The sequence below is a fragment of the Sinohyriopsis cumingii genome, chromosome 12, assembly GCF_028554795.1.
Source record: "Sinohyriopsis cumingii isolate HCF-2022 chromosome 12, ASM2855479v2, whole genome shotgun sequence".
NCBI classification, from domain to species: domain Eukaryota; kingdom Metazoa; phylum Mollusca; class Bivalvia; order Unionida; family Unionidae; genus Sinohyriopsis; species Sinohyriopsis cumingii.
The window spans coordinates 65,810,780-65,833,236 of NC_142972.1; the positions used below are offsets into that span (position 1 = coordinate 65,810,780).

The 22,457-nt window shown below is 35.3% G+C and overlaps 1 protein-coding gene across 1 annotated transcript; it reads right to left on the reverse strand.

The window, feature by feature from the left end:
• Window positions 1–892: 892 nt before the first annotated feature.
• Window positions 893–20,768, reverse strand: LOC149786610 (uncharacterized). The gene is made up of 5 exons (XM_089977115.1): window positions 20,544–20,768; window positions 7,438–7,685; window positions 5,914–7,017; window positions 3,925–4,032; window positions 893–2,930 (listed from the first exon to the last, which is right to left on the reverse strand). Exons 2-5 carry the CDS (start codon window positions 7,655–7,657, stop codon window positions 2,722–2,724), a joined length of 1,641 nt encoding a protein of 546 aa, XP_089833241.1. The 5' UTR covers window positions 7,658–7,685; window positions 20,544–20,768; the 3' UTR covers window positions 893–2,721.
• Window positions 20,769–22,457: the final 1,689 nt, after the last annotated feature.

The window sequence follows — 22,457 nt, forward strand, 5'->3', positions numbered from 1 at the left end:
GTCAATGAATATTGAACAATTATAAATTTGTTTCAAAAGGCATGTGTGTGTGTGTGTGTGTGTGTGTGTGTGTGTGTGTACGCTGTATAATTTATATACCATGAGAGGTATAAAGTTTTCATTAAAAGGGTACTCGACAATCTTCGATACCATATACTATACATATAATTTATTATCTCACCTACAAATACACATATTTAATTTCCAATGCAGTTAAGAATGCCTACAGGTAACTGTGTATTGACTAAATTAATGAATGGTGCACAGCCCTGTCCAGTGTGTCCGCTACAACATATGGTTCTTTACCTTTTGCGAGTAATCGCAATCTTGCAAATTAGTAAGTTGCTTCTTTTATTTCTTGAATTTCTATTTTCATATTGGTTGAATAAATAAAGACACATTTATGATTTAGGTATGAAAGATTGCTTAAATGAAGAAGTACCTCTTGGTTAACTACTGATACATCGAAAGCGTAGCCATTTAAATACCGCCTAAACTAAGTCAAATGAGGAAGCAACATCAGGCAATTCAGACATTGAAATGTATTTGATCTGAGTCATTATTATGAATTAATTAACTAATCACACAGTTGTTTATATTCTCCTTTTCTAACTTTCCCCGTTTTCGTACATTCATGTGACTACACTTCGCAATCTTTGATAGGTTCAGAGATATCGTCGCATGACACAGGCGAAATACCGCCATGTTCATAGTTATTTATGGTTTATTTATATGATGGTCCAGAGAGAGAGAGAGAGAGACCATAAAGGCATTTATTTATTGCCTATCCCTGTTTCTTTAATGTTCGACTACTGCACCTTTACAAACCAACACAGTGAGACAAATGCTTTGGGGTGGAGATAGAGCCGCTTTCAGACATTTTAATATTAACTCATCTGTGTTAGACCTTTATTAATAGATATTATAAAATAGGAAGAAAGTAATGACAACAAAAAGAGCATAAATAGATTACAGTATGTGTCTTCCTTCTAACCAATAAATTTATCGTACAATCTTTAGACGCTATTGCAACTTTATGCCGTTGGTATTGTGAACACACTATTAAAATTCCACGAAACGTGTACACCTAGCCATTGCAAATTCACATATTTCGTGTAGGTCATTTAGTGAAAGTTCAGTTTTCTTTTTCTCCCTCACTTCTCAAACTTCACCGCATTCTCTCTCTTATGCACGAGAGAGAGAGAGACAGAGAGAGAGAGAGAGAGAGAGCAATGGGGAAGCAAGGAGGATTTCGATGAAATTATGTACCATGTTTAATTCATGTAGAAGATTATTAATATTTTTATCGTTCTTTTTATTAGTGATTAATAAGTGGAACTTCATCACAAATGTAGAGAATACAGAAGCGATAGCCGACTGTTGAATATAACCTAATGTTGAAACAATATTTACATATGCGTATTAATGGGCCACGGGCGGATTAGAATTTGATATACCAACAGTACTGGTATATCAAATTGCTTTATACCAACACTTTAAAAGCTACGTTATCTTTATCTTTATATATATATATATATATATATATATATATATATATATATATATATATATATATATATATATATATATATATATATATATATCAGAACTCTTAGATTGAGCGAGCGATATAAATTGTAACACTGGAGTGAAATTACAACAAAATATGTTACCCTTATTTTACAGTGAAAATGTATTACCTCATCGAGGTATCAAATATAATATGACTTAATCAACTCAAATAAATTAAACAGATGCATATAAAGACACACACTCTGATTGATATTGACACAGATGTTAAACCATATAATACTGAATCGCTTTGGATTTATTTTGATGCAAAGATGTTTCTTTAAAATTTCGATATCCCATGGAAAGCTCTTGAGTTATTAATATATTTAGCAAAAGTCTGAAACAATCGACCACAATGGTCGCCTCGAGTAAAGTGCTAGTAGAAATCAGTGGCGTCACTGCGCGGGGGGGGGGGGATGCAGGAGGTTCGGATCGCTCTGGGTGACACCATCAGATGGGGTGACGCCAAAATGACTGTCTATAACACATTTTTGCATTTGTATGCAGGAAGAAGGTCCATTGGGGTGACACCACCAGTTACCGCACTGGGTGACACCAACACTAGTGATGCCTCCCTCCAAAGTATGAAATTTGTATACTGTATGGTATGGTACGTGTAATATAAATTTACTTTCAACAGATGCTTTATTCATGAATGATACCAAACATACCGTAAATTCTATAAAATTGAAAACGCTTCTACAGTTTACTATTAGTATTGATAAATTTTCTTAAAACATATGTAAAACAAGGAAAATTATCCCCGAAACCCGATGTCTATCTAGCATGACTACGTAAACATGTTTCGTTCCACATGGGATTGTGTACAAAGTCAGCGATATGGAATGTGAGACACATGATGCAACGCGGCCATATGCCAACTGTAACCATTTGATTTTATATTTTCCGTACGGAACATACCATATGTACTTATAAATCGAATCCAACTGCAAATGCACAGACCCAGCCCTGCCGTCGCTATAATGCATGATAAATAGAACAAAACAATAGAGATCCTGATATGCCGGCGCATTATGGGACGGCAGCTCGCAGGTCTATGCTGTTCGCAGTTGAAACCGACTTGTAAGCGTCTATAAACAGTGGTAGGCTGACTCCATCATATCAGCATGATCGACTAATTGGCACCTGTTAGTTATACATTCCATTAACAAGGTAGTCAATTCGGGAATAGTGACGCCTTTTCCAACCCTCAAAGCAGCGGAGACCAACTAAAACCATCATGGCGAAGAAGAACAGGATTCCGAATGAAAGGGCTGCTATTAAAGCTCCAGAGACTACCATGTCTTCCGAAAAATCTATAATCGGGAGTGTATAGTTCATCTTGATTTCATCAGCTCCTATAAAAGAAAATAATTTTGATCCGAACAGGGAAGTAATAGACATGAAATACATACATACATACATGCATACATACATACATACATACATACATACATACATACATACATACATACATACATACATGCATGCATACATACATACATACAGACAGACCAGTACAAAGGAAAATATAGTTTCCAAGTCTCTAGCGAGACTAATCATATGTAGACGGTGATCAGAAAATGCAAATTTTCACACTGAATACTTTTCTACAATGGACGAACCACCCTAAATTAAAAGAATTATATATTTCTCTTTGTAAAATATAAATTAAACTGAATTTGGACAATATGATTTGGGCCGACCATAAATGGTCGTTTTCATTGGGAAAACTAATATAAATTTTAGACGCTTAAAATTGCATGTTGATGCATTTAGATCCATGTATCTCGACAAGTGTTTGCCGGTATGGAGTACCTATGGATTGATCTAGAGCATATGTCAGTGAAGTGATTAATTGAAATAGCCATGGATAACACCAGGGACAGATGGACAGCTAATTTCCATACATTAGCAAACGGTTTAATTATGTCAGTAAACTTAATCTTTCATAAGTCGATTCCTCAAATAAGAAGTTTATGAATGATCATGATGCTGACATGGTTGGCGCTTGAGGCAAATAAGCTCGGGAATAAACCATTGACCTTGTTTGGTTTTGTGGGGGTTTAAAGCGATTTTTCAGGGCGTAATATGCTATTTATGTCTGCAAGTATATTTGGTGGATGAAGGACACGGCAAGAATCAACGGCCCATGAAAAGCTGCCGGCAAGCTTTTTTACGATACTCGAGATGTATGGGTGAATTGTAAAGGCGAGGTCATATCTTTTCTCTCAGGCACGTACACTGGGGATCAAATCTCTAATTGCAAAGATGCACAGCTTATGTTGTTTGATGCATGTGGGAAAAAATAAAATCATGATACAACTTCCATTAATATATTTCTCCACTCACCTTGTTTATCTTTTACAGTTTGTTCACTTATGTCACTTTGTGGTGTCATTGTGTTGTTATGGTGATGCAAGTCCGTTATCTGTTCATCGGTTGATGTGCTTAGAGTTGCTGAAGATCACAAAAACTCATTTTATTCTATTTCTGCGTAATAAGCTTACAAATAAAGAGCAGAATATTTTAAATGATAAATTCTAATTAAAATATAGTGACAATACTTTGACGATCCAAAAAAATAAGACGTACATCATTAAAGTTATTCAGAACATATTCATAAATATAGTAATAATTTCATGGAGAAGTCAATAACATTTGAGTGGGATGATTTTTCGTGATGCCGATGCCAACAATGAATCAAGCCTTCTCTACGCCTTCCTTTAATTTAATGTGACACGATGTATATACTTATGGAATATGTCATCACAGAGTGCAAGAATAATGCATCTGAAAGTGATTATGTATATCAGGCCTGTTCATGTCGCTTCCTGAATATTAGAACGATATCGAGAAAGCGTGGTTCGGGGTAATAGCATTCATATTTACGCGAAAACACGCTGGATATGTCCGAGTGTAATGTTCAACAGTCAGTGCACTAAAAATATTACTTTAACTTATTTCGGAAGGACTATATCCTTACGTTGCAGTCACGTATTCATGCAATAGCTCTTAAACATAAAAAAACAGCTATCAGAAATAGTATCCATTACTTTCTAATAAACACAATCAAGGAATTCGTTAGCTTGATGAATTAAAATAAAAGTACACGTTATACATTCGGTAAACTAAGGAGTGCCTTGTCAATTTCGCGGAAACAGACTTTAATTCATTTCACCTTTGACCTCTTCTGATGGTGACAACATCAATCCAACAAACACTACCAGTGACGGTGTCAGATTTCGAGGCACCCAAGGGCAATGTTCTTTAGTGCCACACCTACTTTGCTTTAGAGAACAGTTTGTGTGTAGATTACCATCCTCCGATCTCCCCCACCTCGCCTCATAAATTTAGGTTCTGCGCAGAATGTTCCCCTTATCACTAAGATGTAGGTGAAAAACTATGATAATTTCAGCTGCAGAAAAAAATCCCGATGGAGTAATTTCGTCTTGCGCTCGGGGGCAATTGCCCCATCCCATACCGACACTGTATCCAACATACTTTTAATAGTAAATTTGGCAAGATAACGTTTTTCGCTCTTTGGTTTAGGATCTCTTTTTTAGAAATGAAATATGGAGAATCGGAAAGTACAAGGAGAACTGTATCTTATGATTACAGCGTTATTTACTTTAATATACCCATCTCATATTTCACTGATATGTAACTCGTGTAATAGCCTCCCATAGTTTCACAAAATAAAAAGGCAGCACGTGTTGCAAAAAATTAAAAAATATTTGACTCAGTCTAAAAGGTCATTTGAAATTAACACTAATGCAAGATCCACTATGAATTTAAATTATCTAATAATCAGTAGGTTGTTGCGTCGTAAATGTCGTTGTTGTTATACCACCAATTTACCACCACGACAACCACCACTAGTACTAATAGACCTACTACAGATGACGAGAAAGAGGATTTATAGGTTGATATTCTTCTAAATTACAGCTTGGGCATCATTGTCGATTGCTTCCGCAGCAGAAAAAGTCCTTATTAGAATGGATGAAAACTTGGCTGCTTTTGCGTTTTACGTTCATGAACTCACAATGATTTATATTTGTTTAAGAATTATTTGCGATTAGCTCGAGAAAGTGTTGTTTTGGTAAATGCAATAAAAATGTAAACATACTAATTATTTTAATAATTCGGTTCTTTTGCTTTCGAAATACTTAAATAAACTGGACTGTATTTTTTTCCTCCAGTGACATCTTTACCAGAACATGCTCGGATGAGAATAGAGAACAATTATTTCTACTAATACTTAATGTGAATATCGGTGCAATGTGTATTCATACGACTAGAAATAAGAAAGGAAAACGTGAGACAGTATGACTAGCTTACATGTAATATTGGTACCGCTGATCGTCCCACTCTGAAGCTGAACATTCTCTGTGAATGACTCGTGATCAGTTTGGTCTGTCAACGTTAAACTAGAAGTTTGTATCTTCTGGCTGTTTGATGTTGTAACTGCTATTTGTTCTTCCGCTTCTCCTGGTGTCGTGCTTCTGTTTGTTGACAACGGAGTTGAAGTGTGAGTCACATAAGAGCTTGTCATGCGAGAAGTTGGAGTATTACTTTCAGTGTTAGTTTTCTTTGCAATATTGTCCTCCGTCCTTATGCTATTATCAGTGGATACTTTTTCTGTTGTAATCCCATTCGTGTTCCTTGTCACAGATGTACTTTCTGTTGTTTCTGCAGCCTGTGTAGTCCTGACGCTTTCTTTAGTTTTAGAGACGGTAGCTGTTGTCTCCGCAGAAAATGTTGACGTTACCGATTCCGTCGTCAGACCGTTTTGAGTAGAACGTGTTGGTGCAGGTATCTGTGATTCAGGTGTAACCAATTTAGAAAGTGTGGCCAGAGTTTCAGGACCTTTTGTTGAGCTTGTCTGCTTTGGATTGTCTGGAGTAGTTTCATGCTCGAGGGTAGTTGACAGTAGGCTACTCTTTTCTGAACTCTTATCGTCAGCAAAAGTTGTCTTCTCCAACCCTTGTTGCATCGGTGTAGATGACAAATCTTTAGGTATATTATTTGGTGACTCCTGCATTTGGTTTGCACTTGCTGTAACCTGCCCCTCAGTAGACTTTGTTTTCTGAACAGCTACGGCCAAGTCTTGCTTCTTTGTGGTAACAGTATCTGGAGACTCTGTTGACGATGGCGTTGACTTAGTTAAATACTGAGTTACCTTTCCTTGTGTTGTTGTGGTCCTTTCATCTTGATCAGTGGTTGAGAGTGTCACTGTTTCTGTAGTTTGGATCAAAGGAATTGTCGTAGTTATTTGACTCGAATCGGTTCTAAGTCCTGATTCAGTTGATGTGGTAGATGCTAGTCCAATGAAGATGGTTGTGTTGTTTGCGGATGAACTGACCACACATCTATCAATTGGTGAACATTGATATAAATAGCACTTTGCTTCCATTTTGGAAAATACAGCAACTGTACATCCATCTGTAAAGACATGATTTATTAAAGCAAGTTGCAAATTACAACATTCAAGATATTGATTGTTCATGTCAGATATTAACTAATTTATTCTTCCTGTTATGCTATTTTGAAGTATCAAATTAGGAAATTATACGGCTGTATAAAATAACATTAAAGACTAATACTGGTGCCTTTCCTTTAATGTATATTTAACTGACTGGACGTTTCTGCCCCTGAAAAAAATAGTGTGTTCAGATAAGCATATTTTTCACCCACAAGCATTGATACAAATTAGACATCAACATATTTTGAGGAAACGATCATTCTTTTTCTAAGTTTGGCCTCAGCTAACCTATACAAGTTTTCAAATTATTCCTGTCACTGAAACAATGGTAAATAATTCGGAAATTGCTCATTTAATTAGTAAATGTTTTATTAACTTACCGTTGATTAGATCGCAGCATGCTTCAAGACACTGGTCTCTAGATGTACTCATTATTTCATCTATCATTGTCACGTCTTGTCCTGTGGCACTATTGGATGCCGTGACGTCAATAAAAGAGTTCGGGAAGAACTGTAATGGACTACACTGCATATTGACCTCATCGCTGTTGCTGCCACTAATAAAAGCAAACACCATCACGCACTGGAGAAAAATCTTCATTTGAGGTTTGGTGGCTTCCGTTTCGAAACTGTAAATAAGAGAAAACCTAATTGACATAGACGACCAAAACACACACACACACACACATGCATATATATATATATATATATATATATATATATATATATATATATATATATATATATATATATATATATATATATATATATATTGTAACAATCAAAGGCGTTAAAAGACCGAGCGATGTCAAACCCTAGCACGATTTCGCTGTAAGTCTTACGTTTCCACTGATTCCAAAGACCTCTATCCAACTACTGGTGTAAACTGGAAAGTCCATCGTGTCCATTATATAAATAATTTTACTCTAATTAATGCAAGGCTACTGAACTTGCAACTTCCCATTTGTCTATCAACCGCACAAAAGCATGGTTTATCTTCATTAACTTTCCGTAACGTAACGTCAGCCGTTAGCCATAAAACTATGCGACTCAACTAAGCAAAACAAGAAACGTTTTTTGTTTATTTCTACTACGCCGCCTTAGGCCAGTCAAATCATGGTTTTAAGCCACATTTCGCCTGTAACTTTGCTTAACATTTAGCACCATGGCAACAATAAACGGCGCCTGTCGACGACGGAACAGTCCCTTCTCGTTTATTCCATTGTGTAATTTACCTGTCTCCAATCATATATACTGCATCTGGAGTCACACAACTTGTGTACACAACTAAACTATGGCATCATGGAAACTCACTAACACTTCACTCCTTGACGTTTGCTCCTAGTAATTTGCTAATTATTTCCGTCTGATGAATATTTCCTCAGGACCGACTTCCCATAATCAAACAATTGATCACAAACATCTAAGAAATGTCTAAAATGGAGAGCTATAAACACATGCGCATACTCCAAATTAATTATAATATTGGAGTAATATATTCCAACAGATAGATAGATAGATGGATGGAGGGATGGAGGGATGGATGGATAAATGGAGGGATAGAGAGAGAGATGTGTGTTAAGGTTTTTAAACTTAATAAATCTAATTTAAATTTATTTATGTTATAAATACCATCAATGTTTCCTCTTTACTTCTTTTTACAGATATCCTCTATACTTTTAAAATAGTTGCCTTACATGTCTGTTCTGTCGTCGATATAATACACACTATACAGCTTGAACAGGATAGTACAGTGCAGCGTGAAAGACTGTAAAGTCTTGTCCAGTTTGCTTTAAAGTATTATTGATGATATGCAACCACCACGATCTATTAGAAACAACAAAAACGAGAAAAAACAGAGGGGAAATAAATTCAATGTTTTGATAAGGAGCAACTATTGGATATAAGCAAAATGGGAATCCTTTGCTTGCAATATATTATTGAATTATATCTCTTTTCAAAATGAATGATCTATTTCTAACATGACATGACAAGACAAACAATTTACTTCCGTGAGACAGCCAATTAAACGCGAGTGTACATAATTGTATAATTCATCAGCATCAACTGCCAAGTTAAATAGTGTACTTACCATTCCTATCACAATTGTCTGTGCTAACTTAAACCTTGATCCTCAAAGTAAGTCACCACACACATTTTACGAATATCTCGAATTAGTATTGTCTATGTCTTTATCGGCATCGTTTGATGCACACGCACGTCGTGTGTACCGTTATAAACGCCAGTTACAAGAGATAACGGATTATGTTATATAACATACAAGCATATGTCTTTTTATCTTATCCAGCGGCTGGACAAAGCTTTGTAAATAGACAATATTATTCACGATTATGTAATCATGTCATGCGGTACGTAGTAGGGCAAAGCTTGGCGGTTATGGATCATGGACTCTTTTCCCACCATATACCCCACCCCACCCATAAATAATTAATTGAATAATATAAAAAATGCAAATAAAAGCCAACTACACTAAATAAATTTATATACAATCGTCCTTAATTTTAGAGATTCAACAAACAGAAACCTGAATTCTGTTTTATTTCATAAAATTCATTATACTAATTAAATTACTTTCAAATAATGCTTCAGCTGAACGTAGTACCTCGCTTCTAAGTGGTTCTCAGCACACACAAAAATTTAACATTACGATGATGCCGCTAAACGATATCGTTCTTGCTGTGCCTCGCATTTTCCTCGGAAATATGTCAGACCAAAATTAGAGTGATTTGTGTTAGACTATTGATTTGTGTTGGGGTCGGTTATTTAATTGTTTTTTTTTTGTTGGTTTTTTTATGCTGGTGTTGAGGGTTTTAGGCTAACCCGTGAATTAGTCTATTTTTAATAGAAATAATTTCACTTGAGATAATTTATGAAAATTATGTATTTTTCAATCAGCTGATAGACATCAATAACATTTTGACTAAGAAATTCGTACCCTCGTTTTGATTTTCGTTTGGTCTGGTAGTAAGCATGGTCAACTGCAATGCAAGAGTATCAGGTAAAATTCCCACGTTATGGTTAAAAAACAAAATAAAACAAATTTCTTCGATTTTGCTGAAATACCGAGTTTTTCACAAACTTTATGAAATATATTCGTTATTTGCTCGATACAAGCAAACAACCTCTCAAATCTCCAATGAAGCAACTTTGTTTCATAAAATTCAGTTACATAAATTCTTCCATCTTTTATATCCAATATTGTGAGAGAATACACACAATAAAACAAGTATGATATAACAACGTTGCAAATGAAAACCACGTGAATATGATGAATAAGTTCAAAAATGTATCTAATGAGTCCATTATCAGTAATAAAGTTTCGTAAACCCGTCATTAATGTTTCCTTCTAATATAAGATGTATAGATATGTCGATAAGGCGAGGAATAATATTTTAATAATAATATACCCGTATGGAAGAGTAAAATTTATAACGACACTAACCAACCTATTCGAAGAGGTATACGAACATACTAAAGCAAAACTTAATATTCACTAGTGCTGTAAGACTCCGGGTGATATTTCATAAAGCTCTATATACACGAGTGAAGTTGTTTTGACACAAGTTGACACAAACGCTGTGAAAAGGTAAGCGGCAGAGCGAAAACAAAATTACAATTTAGGTCACAATTAAAGGAAGATAGGTACGCTGTGTTGAGTATGTGATATTTGTATTGACGTCTCCGTCATTAGCTTTGTTAAATTTTAGTGATTATTTGTTGCTATGGTTATTCGGTGTTGTGAAGAAATTACTCAACCGGAGTAATTAGCTAACTTCCAGGAGCAGACGTCATAATGGACATTGTTTAGGAGACTTATGACAGCATGGATTAGTTTCGCAAAATGAACCCTCCCTGATGTCTCAGCATAGCTAATTATTTTGGCTATTTTTAGGAATACGTGCTTATGAACTTGAAATAGGAAAGATTATTTGCATTAGGCGTTTCGATCGTGTTTCGTCTTGAATGGTGCGAACTATTTACATTCAGCTCGAAAAGGCATATGAATAAGTCAAGCAAATGTAAGACAAGTAAACAAAACATGAAAGGATTTTGTATGTGATCATTAAATGATCTGAGACAAATTACTGCAAAATTTGCATGTTTTAAGAACCTTTTGGTTATCATGAGGTCCTTGAAAATAGGGAAAAACATGTACCATCAAGCCACACTCTGGAAGGTGTTTGATTTGCTTGGCATAAGATTCCATGCGTGTAGCAGTATATCTCGAGTTTAAAATGAAAACAGTAAAGCTGTTATCTAGAAATAATGCCCATGTCGGGGTAAAGGTGTACCCAGAGCCAGTTGTGGCAAAGTAAAACATTTAAGATAATAAACGTGTTAATTTGTTGAGATCAAACATCAATATATAAAAGGTGCGGATTTTAATTTTATTGGATGATGTTGATATAAATAAAAGCCGCATAAGCTATGACAGCAAGATGGCTAAACTGTACAATGCAAACAAGACATCAGTTAATCATATCTGTACTTTGCTTCATTTTCAATACAATATCAGGTTCTTGTAATCTTTAAAAAGTCAGTCTACAGCAATTCAACGAAAATAGACACAACATTCACAGGATGAGTTAGCTTTCACAGAATGGCTGAATTTGACATACATTTGGAATCATTTATACTTTGAACGCATTGAAGACACTCTGCTAATTTATACAAATTGAAGTAAATTTATGAAGCATGGCATACTCTATTGATGTTTAAACTGCATTATGTATGACTGCCCAAGAACAATATTTAAGCCAACTGTACTATAACTCTGAACCTCCAGTGCATAGGCAAATATTAACCAACTGTGGGAACAAATAAAACGGTAGGAAAGAAAGTAAAATACAATGAATTAAAAGAATGGTTAACCACAGTCTACCTACACATTACACAAACGAGTGAGGAAACATTTTCCCTGAAAAGTGTACATATTATTCATGTAATGATTAGTGGCAGGAACGCTTACAAATACTACAACAATGGATACAAATACATTTTGACCGTGATAGATAAAGTGACAAAATGCGCTTTAGCTGAAAAAGTGGAAATGAAAAAGGGAGATGACCTACACAATTCATCCTTGAAACATTAAGATACCGAGAACCTAAAAAGATACAGCATATTACGGTAAGGGAGTTCTACAAATAATAGTCAATGATTTACTGAAGAAAACTGCTGCGTTGTTTTCAACTTATTCAGACAAACAACGATCTGAAGTGGAAAAGTTACCAGAAGGCAGAATAGAATACCAATTACATGAGCTAAGGAATAAAACATCAAATGTACGGGTAAATCTATTCTGAGTACTTGACAACTGATAACATTCTAGAGCAATTCATATGATGCTGATGCGGTCATGAGGACGCTTTTGAATTTCATGTAAGAAAAGGAATAGCAGCGGTTAGACTTACTACATAATATTCTTTCTGAGAGCGGAAAAACAATACATAGAGATTTAATGTATATGTACAGGAATAAAGATATATCATTTTTTTAATCTAAATAATGGATATTATGTGCAGTTATGCAATGCTGTTTGTGTAGACCCCAGAGATGTCAGAGCCTAAATGCATTAAGACGACATTTAAGGACTACTGTCCAACAGTAACAGACTTTATTTATAATTTCCACTTGGTATTTATAGCAGATTTATTTTATTTTGCCTTTCGGTGGCTTCCCTTAAATCTAACATATGTCCGTTTGTTGCTTTTTTAATTTTTTACTGGTATGTATTGGCTAATGCTTCGACAAACCAGAAAACTTTCCGTCAATCATTTAGCAGATTATTTTTACCCGAACACATCATTTCCCACCGAAAGTAATTTATCTGAAAATAATGGTTGTCCTGAAAGGGTATCAAAATTTTCAAATCCGATTCTAAAATACAACCAGTATTACTGTGTTCTGATATTTAAAGTAATATTACGTCATGTCGAGCCTCGCATTCACTCCATTATTTAAATTTTATTTATTCCATCAGTTAATTCAATTTCTTTTATCGTGTATCGCCCTAATGAATTACTATTAAGAATAAACGTTATATATATATATATATATATATATATATATATATATATATATATATATATATATATATATATATATATATATATATATATATATACATATACATATACATATATACATACATACATACATCCATATGACCGAAAACATGATTATATATCAACAGTCATGTCATATCTATGTTGGAACGCAAATACCAATCGATATGATTGATCGTGTTTAAAGCAGAACAAAACAAAACGTTGTTTTGAGCTGGTCCACGACCCACCGGCAACCGATTTAGAATACTATAGAAAACCGTAAACCACATGTTACAGATATTCAGTAGATCAACTATTGATGTGTTGCATCAGCAGATGATAACAGATGGAATTCAAATTGGAGACATCACTGAACGGTTAATGCACAAATGTCTTAACGCATTTATTTATTTATTTATTAAGCTATAGTTCGCTCCAGGTAGCATAGCGAATTTTGTCATATCTGTAACTCAATAAATTTTCTGGTCAACATCCTTAAATGTAGCTGTAAATGACATGATTCGCTTTAAATGCATCTTGTGAAACGAATTCTGTACTTTTAGCTGCGATTAATGACTCTGACCTGAACATTTACAGTTACAGGTAGGATAAAATTCGCTATGCTATGTGAAACGAACTTTAGTTAGCAAATTTTTGGTCAGTTGATTACTTTAATGGTTGGTTGGTCAATGTATTGGTCGTTCAGATGGATTTACTTTTTGTTTTGTTATCGTTCGCTTGAGAGTGATTTGCATTGTATTATTATTATTAATAGTAGTAGTAGTAGTAGTAGCAATAGTAGTAGTAGTGGTAGTAGTAGTAGTAATAGTAGTAGTAGTAGTAGTAGTAGTAGTAATTTAATTATCCTTTTGAACCACATATACTCCACTTGGTCTTTGAATTGGTTGTGATGCTAAATTTCTAAGGAAGACGAGATACATATTGCGAAGACAGGTAATAATGCAAGGCCATAACTGATGAATCATATCATCTACAGCTGTTTGCAGCATCCACCATTAAAGTGACTCAGTGCGCATGTTTTCCTCAGAGTCACATAGCGAGAAGTATCGTAACAGAAAGTGTCCTATTCAATCAATTGATCACTGATCCTTATACTATAACAAACTTACAGACCTGGTACGGAGGATGTAGAAAGATGACAGTAGAACAAAGGATTCGATGAATGAACAGATCGATGGACAGATGTTGTTCCAACAAATGTATTCAAAGGAGACATGTAATAGCACACAGAATAATACACACATGGTAATAGGATGATGTCAACAGGACCTAATAGATTGTTATATTACAGAAAATTTGTAGAAATAACCATATATAACGTTAAGGTTGCCAGGAACGACAAATCTGCGTCTACATTCGTTAAAATGGGTTTTAATGCGATGGCTATATTCCTTACTATCCTCTAATACAATTTTCTTCTGTCTAGATAATACTTAATAATAATAATAATAATAATAATAATAATAATAATAAATTCATTTACTGCAGTTTACAACAGTTGTCAATGAACAGCAATTTGTTTACACATTGAATGTAACGTATTTTGTGGACCACGTGATCCTTTCATTGATAAACATTGCCATAAGTTCATCATTCAGACTTCATGCAAACTTAACATTCATAAAGAACTAAATAGATATTGTTTTTGTTTCAATCTATATAAATTGTCTGCTCATATCTGGTGTATTTGCTACGGCAAACCTGTTTGATCAGGATTCCTCGTTTATTACGTAATCTTGTTTCATTACCAAATGTTTATTGCACAGTGATCTTGTAAAAATATATATATATAAAAATCCGCGAGGGAGAGGGAGAATATTTCGTTAGGATATAGCAGCGGTAGCACGCTCGCTTTCCCTCCTTCGCTTTCCCTTTTTACGGTACTTGGTTAGTTCACCGATTTAGACACGTACAGAGTACATGTTCGCCCATGCAGTCATATAGGAACAGTTGTTTTTACCGGTTGGATGGTGGGCTTCCTCTGTATTGGTATATAGGGGCCAGTGTTCGGATTCGGTTCCTTTCTGGATTTTTTATTGTTGTTGTTGTTTTGTTGGGTTATTTTCGGTAATTTTTGTTTGTTTGTTTTGCAAACTATTTTTTGTGGGGGGTATTTTTTTATAGCTTTTTTTCTCCTTTTTTTTTTCCTTAGCGGTAGATCAACCAGAACCTTGTATTAAAACAACAGGTGTCTTTCAACTCTATTACCGGCATAGGAAAACATTTAATTTTCAGTATATTAATAGACCCATAATTAAGAAATCTCAGGTAAGTTTAATACATATATGTCTACTTTTCTCACAAATACATATATATGTATATGAATGTAATTTAATGTGGTTGGGTAGCTTTATGGGATCCTTGCCTGCATGTCCCAACCCTAAATAATATAGGGTTCCCTACCACACCCACCCACATGCACACGTATGCGCGCGCACGCACACACATATACACACACACGCACACGAATGGCCAGATTAATATAACACTGAAATGTGAATAAACTTAAAACATAATTGCTTAGCTTTCACTTTTCCATTTGTTCATTTCCCTTAGTTTGTGATATTCTTAAAAAGCTGTAGATACTCTCTAAACAGGAAAAAACAAAACATCCCTGAGATAATGAAGCCAAGACGTATCATCAGCTGAAACTGGTTTACAGATAATCTGTATGATAACGGCAATAACTGGTTATTCTTTAAGGCACATCGAAACGTGACTGGGTCTTTCATGCAGGGTAAAGTTCCCTGACCAGGGACACCAAAAATGACTTTCAGGTCTGGCCTGAAAATTGTTCAAACCTGAACGATTCTTCTGGTCTCCAGTACAGCATGCTAACCACTGAGCCACCGTTTCTCTCTATATTACAAGCGAACTAATCAATAGATTTACATTATATAAATTCAATTAAAATATTTGGATTAACCGAGAAACGGGGCACATTGACCCCAAAACCCTAACCCCCATGCTGATATATATAAAGTTACTGACCAATGCTATAATGTTTTTCCTTTAATTTTCCGAAAGGATGGAAAACAGAGAAACAGGCAAATGAGTATTAAGTTTGCGATGTTAAACTGCACATTTTGATGTAAACCCACTTTATCATAGCAACTGAAGTTCAGCGCTTTTGAAATCATAGGTCCGCTCAATAAAAATTAAAGCTTTTAGAGAGGTGCATTGTATTTCGTTATGCCATTAATATTATCATGTCTACATCTCCGGGAAACGGACCTTCTCTTGAATTTTCAAATATATTTATTTCACAATTCATTGGCAGTCCGACAAAAGGAAAGTGTTTAGGTCTATTTTTATAAATGTGGGATATTCTTCAATTTGTGGTACATAGCCTTCTATTTTAATTTAGTATCATACAATGGCATTGATGTGTTGTCAGGGTAAGCAAGTTCAGGGTAAACATGTTTATTTGAAGCCACACCTTTGGAACAAGGCAAGTGTTGCTCAACATAAAATATATATTTGCAAGGAAGAATGTGTATGTTTGTGTTGGTTTTAACGGCACTTGTAACACATTGTTAGCTATATCATGCCAAGGAAATGGGAGCTAAATATATTTCCTAATGATACACCGAGGCAATCAACACTGGCTGGCTTGGGCTAGTATCGAACCCGTAACCCATGAATTACGAGTCCGATGCGCTACCAACTCAGCTACAGCAGCTGAAGGTAGCTTTGAGCTCGGGATGGCAAACCAGTCAACATAAATGGTGATTCTCTTAAACACTGGATGGGACGATGCTCCTATTCTAACAGCTATATGTCCTACATAAACTTTAACCATCCATTGCGTCGGTAACGTTCAAAGTGAAAACTTCAAAAGAGAGAGTACTATATCACTTAATCGTAGAAAAATGTCATGCCAATAAGAATATTAAAGTATAAACTTTGATAGAATCTGCGACCACTCCACTGTGATAGGACGATCTGGAACACTGGTTCGTCATTAATTATTTTCTTTAGGGATTAATAATTACACTGGTCAACAGTGAAATCATTACTGACTTGAAAAGGCCCTAATCTGTAGTATTTTGGTGTGCCGAACACGAATATAACCGTGAAAAATTTGTATTGGCTCTCGTTTTGAAGATATTCATATACCTCATTTTCTATGTTTCACTGTGTAAATTTCTCCAGTAGGACTGCAGCAACATCCGGAATAATGATGTAACATTGCATAATACCATCATGCTCACATCATCCACAGTTGATTGCATCATTTTCTGATGCAATGCAATACTAATGCCATGCGGCTGCTGAAGTAAGTTGACGTCAGCAGTGTACTATACATGTGTAGGCCTATTATACTAATGCCAGGCGGCTGCTGAAGCTGACGTAAGCAGTGTACTATATAAAGCCCAATCAGATAGGTTCAGCATTTAAAATATTTTAGACGTTGTGCGAGACAGTTCAAGCTACTGTTACATAAAACTTATTATTTTATCCATTTACGTACAATAAAGAACAGTAATGCCTCGAAAGTGTGTTAATACCGCGGACAATTTTTGCTATATTTGTGGGGAAGTGACATTTGCCAACCAGAAGAAAAGTATCAATTCTCAAGTGAAGAAGGCATATCATCTTTACTTCGGATGCAAGGTTGGTGACCAAGACAAGCCTTGGGCTCCGCATATATGCTGTGCTACATGTACAACACAGCTTTCACAGTGGTTGAATTGCAAAAGGTCATCAATGCCGTTTGCAGTCCCAATGGTGTGGAGAGAGCCAAGCAACCACCTAAATGACTGTTACTTCTGCTTGGTTCCTCCTCTTTCCGGCGGAATAACGAAGCGAAAGAAGTCGAGAATAGTCTACCCAAACATTCCGTCTGCATTGAGACCAGTTCCACATGGTGAGGGACTTCCTATTCCAGAACCTCCAGCAGAATATTCTCTTGATTCATCTGACGAAGACAAAGGTGAGTCGACCTGTTCTTCTCCTGGTCCATCAGCATGCAGTGATCCAGATTTTCACTGTGGTGCATCATCAACCCCACACAGAATAACACAGGAAGAACTAAATGACCTGATTCGTGATTTGGACTTATCAAAGAACAAGGCAGAATTGCTAGGATCAAGACTCCAACAATGGAATCTTCTAGAAGAAGATGTCACAATTACTGCATATCGAAAGCGCCACCAGCAATTGGAGCCTTTCTTCAGAAAGGAAAGTAATCTGATATTCTGTTCCGATATTGAGGGCCTCATGAATGCTTTAAAAATCACTCATGACCCACAAGAATGGAGACTATTTGTGGACTCTTCGAAACTGAGTCTCAAGGCTGTGCTTTTGCACAATGGAAACATTCTTCCATCTATTCCAGTAGCGTATGCTGTCCACATGAAAGACACATACGATAACTTAAGGCAGCTACTGAATTCCATTGAGTATAACAAGTACAGCTGGCACCTCTGTGGTGATTTGAAGGTAGTTGCCCTTTTAATGGGACTGCAGCAAGGATATACAAAATACATGTGTTTCTTATGCGAGTGGGATAGCCGAGCAAGGGAAATGCACTACATGAGGAAGGAATGGACTCACAGGCAGAATGTAGCCATTGGAGAGAAGAATATCCAACACCCAGCTCTGGTTGAGGCTCAGAAAATCTTGCTACCACCCCTTCACATCAAACTAGGTTTGATGAAGAACTTCGTGAAAGCCATTGACCGGACTTTGCCAGCATTCCGATACCTGCATGAAAAATTCCCTCGACTCAGCGAAGCAAAGATTAAAGAGGGAGTTTTTGTGGGTCCTCAGATTCGAGAGCTTTTCAAAGATGACCGGTTCAACAACTTGCTGGAAGGTGACGCGAAACAAGCATGGAATGCTTTTCGCCTAGTTTCTACAAACTTCCTCGGAAATGTTAGGGCAGAAAACTATAAGGAACTAGTAGAAGACATGTTGATGAAGTATAAGAAACTTGGCTGCAATATGTCTCTAAAGATTCACTTCCTTCATTCCCATTTGGATTTCTTTCCTAGCAACTGTGGTATTGTTAGTGATGAACACGGCGAACGTTTTCATCAAGATATCGCAACAATGGAACAAAGATACCAGGGAAAATGGTCCACTACAATGCTGGCTGACTACTGCTGGACACTCCTCAGAGATGCTCCCGAACAGCTGTACAAGAGACAGGCGAAGAAATCTAAGATGTAGTCAATGACTTGATTTTTTATAGGTAGGCTATTACAGTTGACCTTTTACTATTGGAATGCATTTCGTTATGTAAACATTAATTTCTTGCAGATTACAAAAAAACTAGAGCCAATTTTGCAATTTGACTGTCATAATCGTGTTCAGCACATAAAAATTGATAAGAATTGACTAATTTTATTTCAGTAACATGACTTTTGTAAAAATTTGTTGTCCAGTGTTATTTCTAATTGTATCCGGACATGATTTTCATTACACAGTCTTAATCCACAGCAGATTAAAACTTGGTTCATATTTTATCTAGAGTACACAAGTTTATACTCTCGATTGTTTAGATGCGGACACAAGGTAGACTTTGAGGTTTTGGGATCATCTTTGAGGATTAGGGATCATCTTTGAGGTTTAGGGAACAGGTAACATTGGAGAAAACCACTGACCTTTGTTAAGAGCTGGAGCTATTATTCAACCCAAGACCACAAATATATTACGTGTTACTTCAGCACAATTCAATGCATGACTAATTTCTGAAAATAATAAACATACTTCGTTGTGTACTTAATTGTCTTTTAAATCTTTGCATAGTAAATTATATGGTGCATTGATTTACAAACTTCAATACAACCCGGGACTAGGGGCCAAAAACTCAATAAATGTCCCTGGCATCTCTTAACCTCCAAAGGGGCCTTGTTTTATAAATCCTATTTTATTATATTACAATTATACGTACTACAGCAATGAAAGACGTCCTACATGATTAAGCAGTTTTAAATGGGTTGACATGTGCTTCCTTTTTTTATACCAGACGTACTTAAATGTCAGGAATAAGTGTGCTATTCGGGTACATTTTATTCTTCGATTTATTCTTGTTTAAATTCTTTTCCTGTACTTGCTTGGTATAAGTTTTATGTGTAAATTAATTGATAATGCACGAATAACGATCGTGTTGAATGTGCTGTATGAAAAAATTATTAGGGCTGAATTTGTACGCAAGTGTTCTGGCATACTTCTTACACACAACAAACTGCGTATGATCGCATAATGTGCCATAGCAAGATGTACTCTAAATGAACAGAAAATGTCTAGTTAAAAAATGTAGAGTTTCCAATAAACATAAACTGTGAACAAAAACATTTTCCTTTACTGAACATTCAGCATACAAAACGTTAAATGAAACATGAATATTACTGAACAGTAAGTAGTAACGCTAACAATCAAACTTACTGCGTATAGGAATCGACTGGTCTTCTAAGTGTAAATTCGTTGCGGAGAATCCTTAAATTTTGAAGTCTTCAAAATCTTTTCATAACGACATAGAAAAGGCGCCCAGGTTAATAATTTGTTAAGAAATCTTCTCAGATTTATATGTAATTAAACTTTTAAAAGATCGATCTCACTGTTGAGTCTTGATGTTATTCACATGTAGGGTTAACGTCATCATCGGAACATCAATAAATGGGTGACAGCTGTGTGGAAGTCGATAATGGAAGGGCCACAATTCTTTCATATATCGAAAAATCCAGACTGGTGAGCTAATGCAACGTGGATGTAATCAATATGCGTGGTGATCCCGCTGTGCTAAAAGTAGAATGATGCGCTTAAAATATAATTTTATTTTCAGCTTCAATATGACAATCCAAAATAAAGAGAACGCATATGTATTATATTTTCAAATACACGTTAATCTTCGAATACAAGAGCTAAAGTTTGTAAACTTACATATCCTAATTGTGTAGCAAAAGACGACCAAAAATACACCGGAAAGCAGGAAGGACGGTGCAGTTTTCTTCATAATACTGCCGTTTGATGTATCCGTGTTAGTGTTTTAATCTAATGAAGTAATTTTGAAAATTTAAACGAGGTATAAAGTTTCCAGTTATTACAAAATGTCGTTAAGTATCTCAAGAACTGTTAAACAAATCAGGGTTCTAATACAACCTTTCCTGATCGTATGGTACATAATCTTAATCGTCACAAATACAAGGGAAATCAGATTTTTCCAGCAACCAAATTATGAAAGACACGTTTCGAACCTTTCTTTACACAAACTTTGCGATGCTGCCGGAAAATAATTGCAAACGTTTGAGAAAGTTTGATGTTATACAAATTGTGAAGATCTAGAAAAGGATTAAATGCCCTCTATAATAGTGGGTTACGCCTTCTTATCAATATGTGTGATAACTTTACTGTTTCCTACTAGTTGTGAACAATATCTCTGTAACGCAATCAATAAATGAAATTGACATTCTGTATTGATTTCAATGTGATTTCAAAGAGATTTATACGAAAACTTTTATTGGCCTAATTTATAATCTATCAAGACAAGTATTTATGATGGATGAAAGCCAATTAAGCATCTTCATTGATTTTAAAGTCTTTTTTTTAGTTTTTTTTTAAAAAATTCGATTACTATTTGTAAAAGTGAAAAATAAAATATCAGGTAATGTGGAACTTACAGCCATTCCTTGTGATGCTTTCCGAATTTGCCTCAGTTGTTGATTTTACACAAAACTTGCATGGTCTTAGCTCGTTTACCGATATCGGCTTCCTGCAAAAGAAAGAAGAAGGAATAATGAAAGAAAAGAAATGAAATACCAGTTATTTGACTAGAATGATTTTTTTATTGCTGTTGTTTGTTTGAAGATTGTTGTCTTTCTCGGGGGTTGGGGGGTGTCTGTTTTGTATTGTTATTTTTTTTTCTTCATTTTTTCTTTCTTTCTTCAACAAGGCTCTGATCTAGGAATGTTTATTGCAATATTGCAATAACATATAACCGTATGTAAAATATTTTTTAATCTGCTGAAGAATCATTAAAAAGTGATACCAAAGGGTGTTTGAGAGAGTTATTTGGTTGGTAAGAGAGGTTCAAAACTTATACCAAAATAGCATTGGTTTACTTATTCCTTTTACTCTGTATTTATCTGATCGATGTCTAACATAATTTTGCCTCGAATGGTAGATTATCACCTATATACAATTTTCTGGACAATAAATCAGATTATTCAAAACATATCATGACAAAGAATTTTAGTAGGTGGGGGATTGACAGTGAGAAACTACGAAATGTAGGGAAAGCAGATAATAATGTTCACATCGAACAAAATTCAGCAAAATTCGGCTTTAATGTTTCTTTTATTT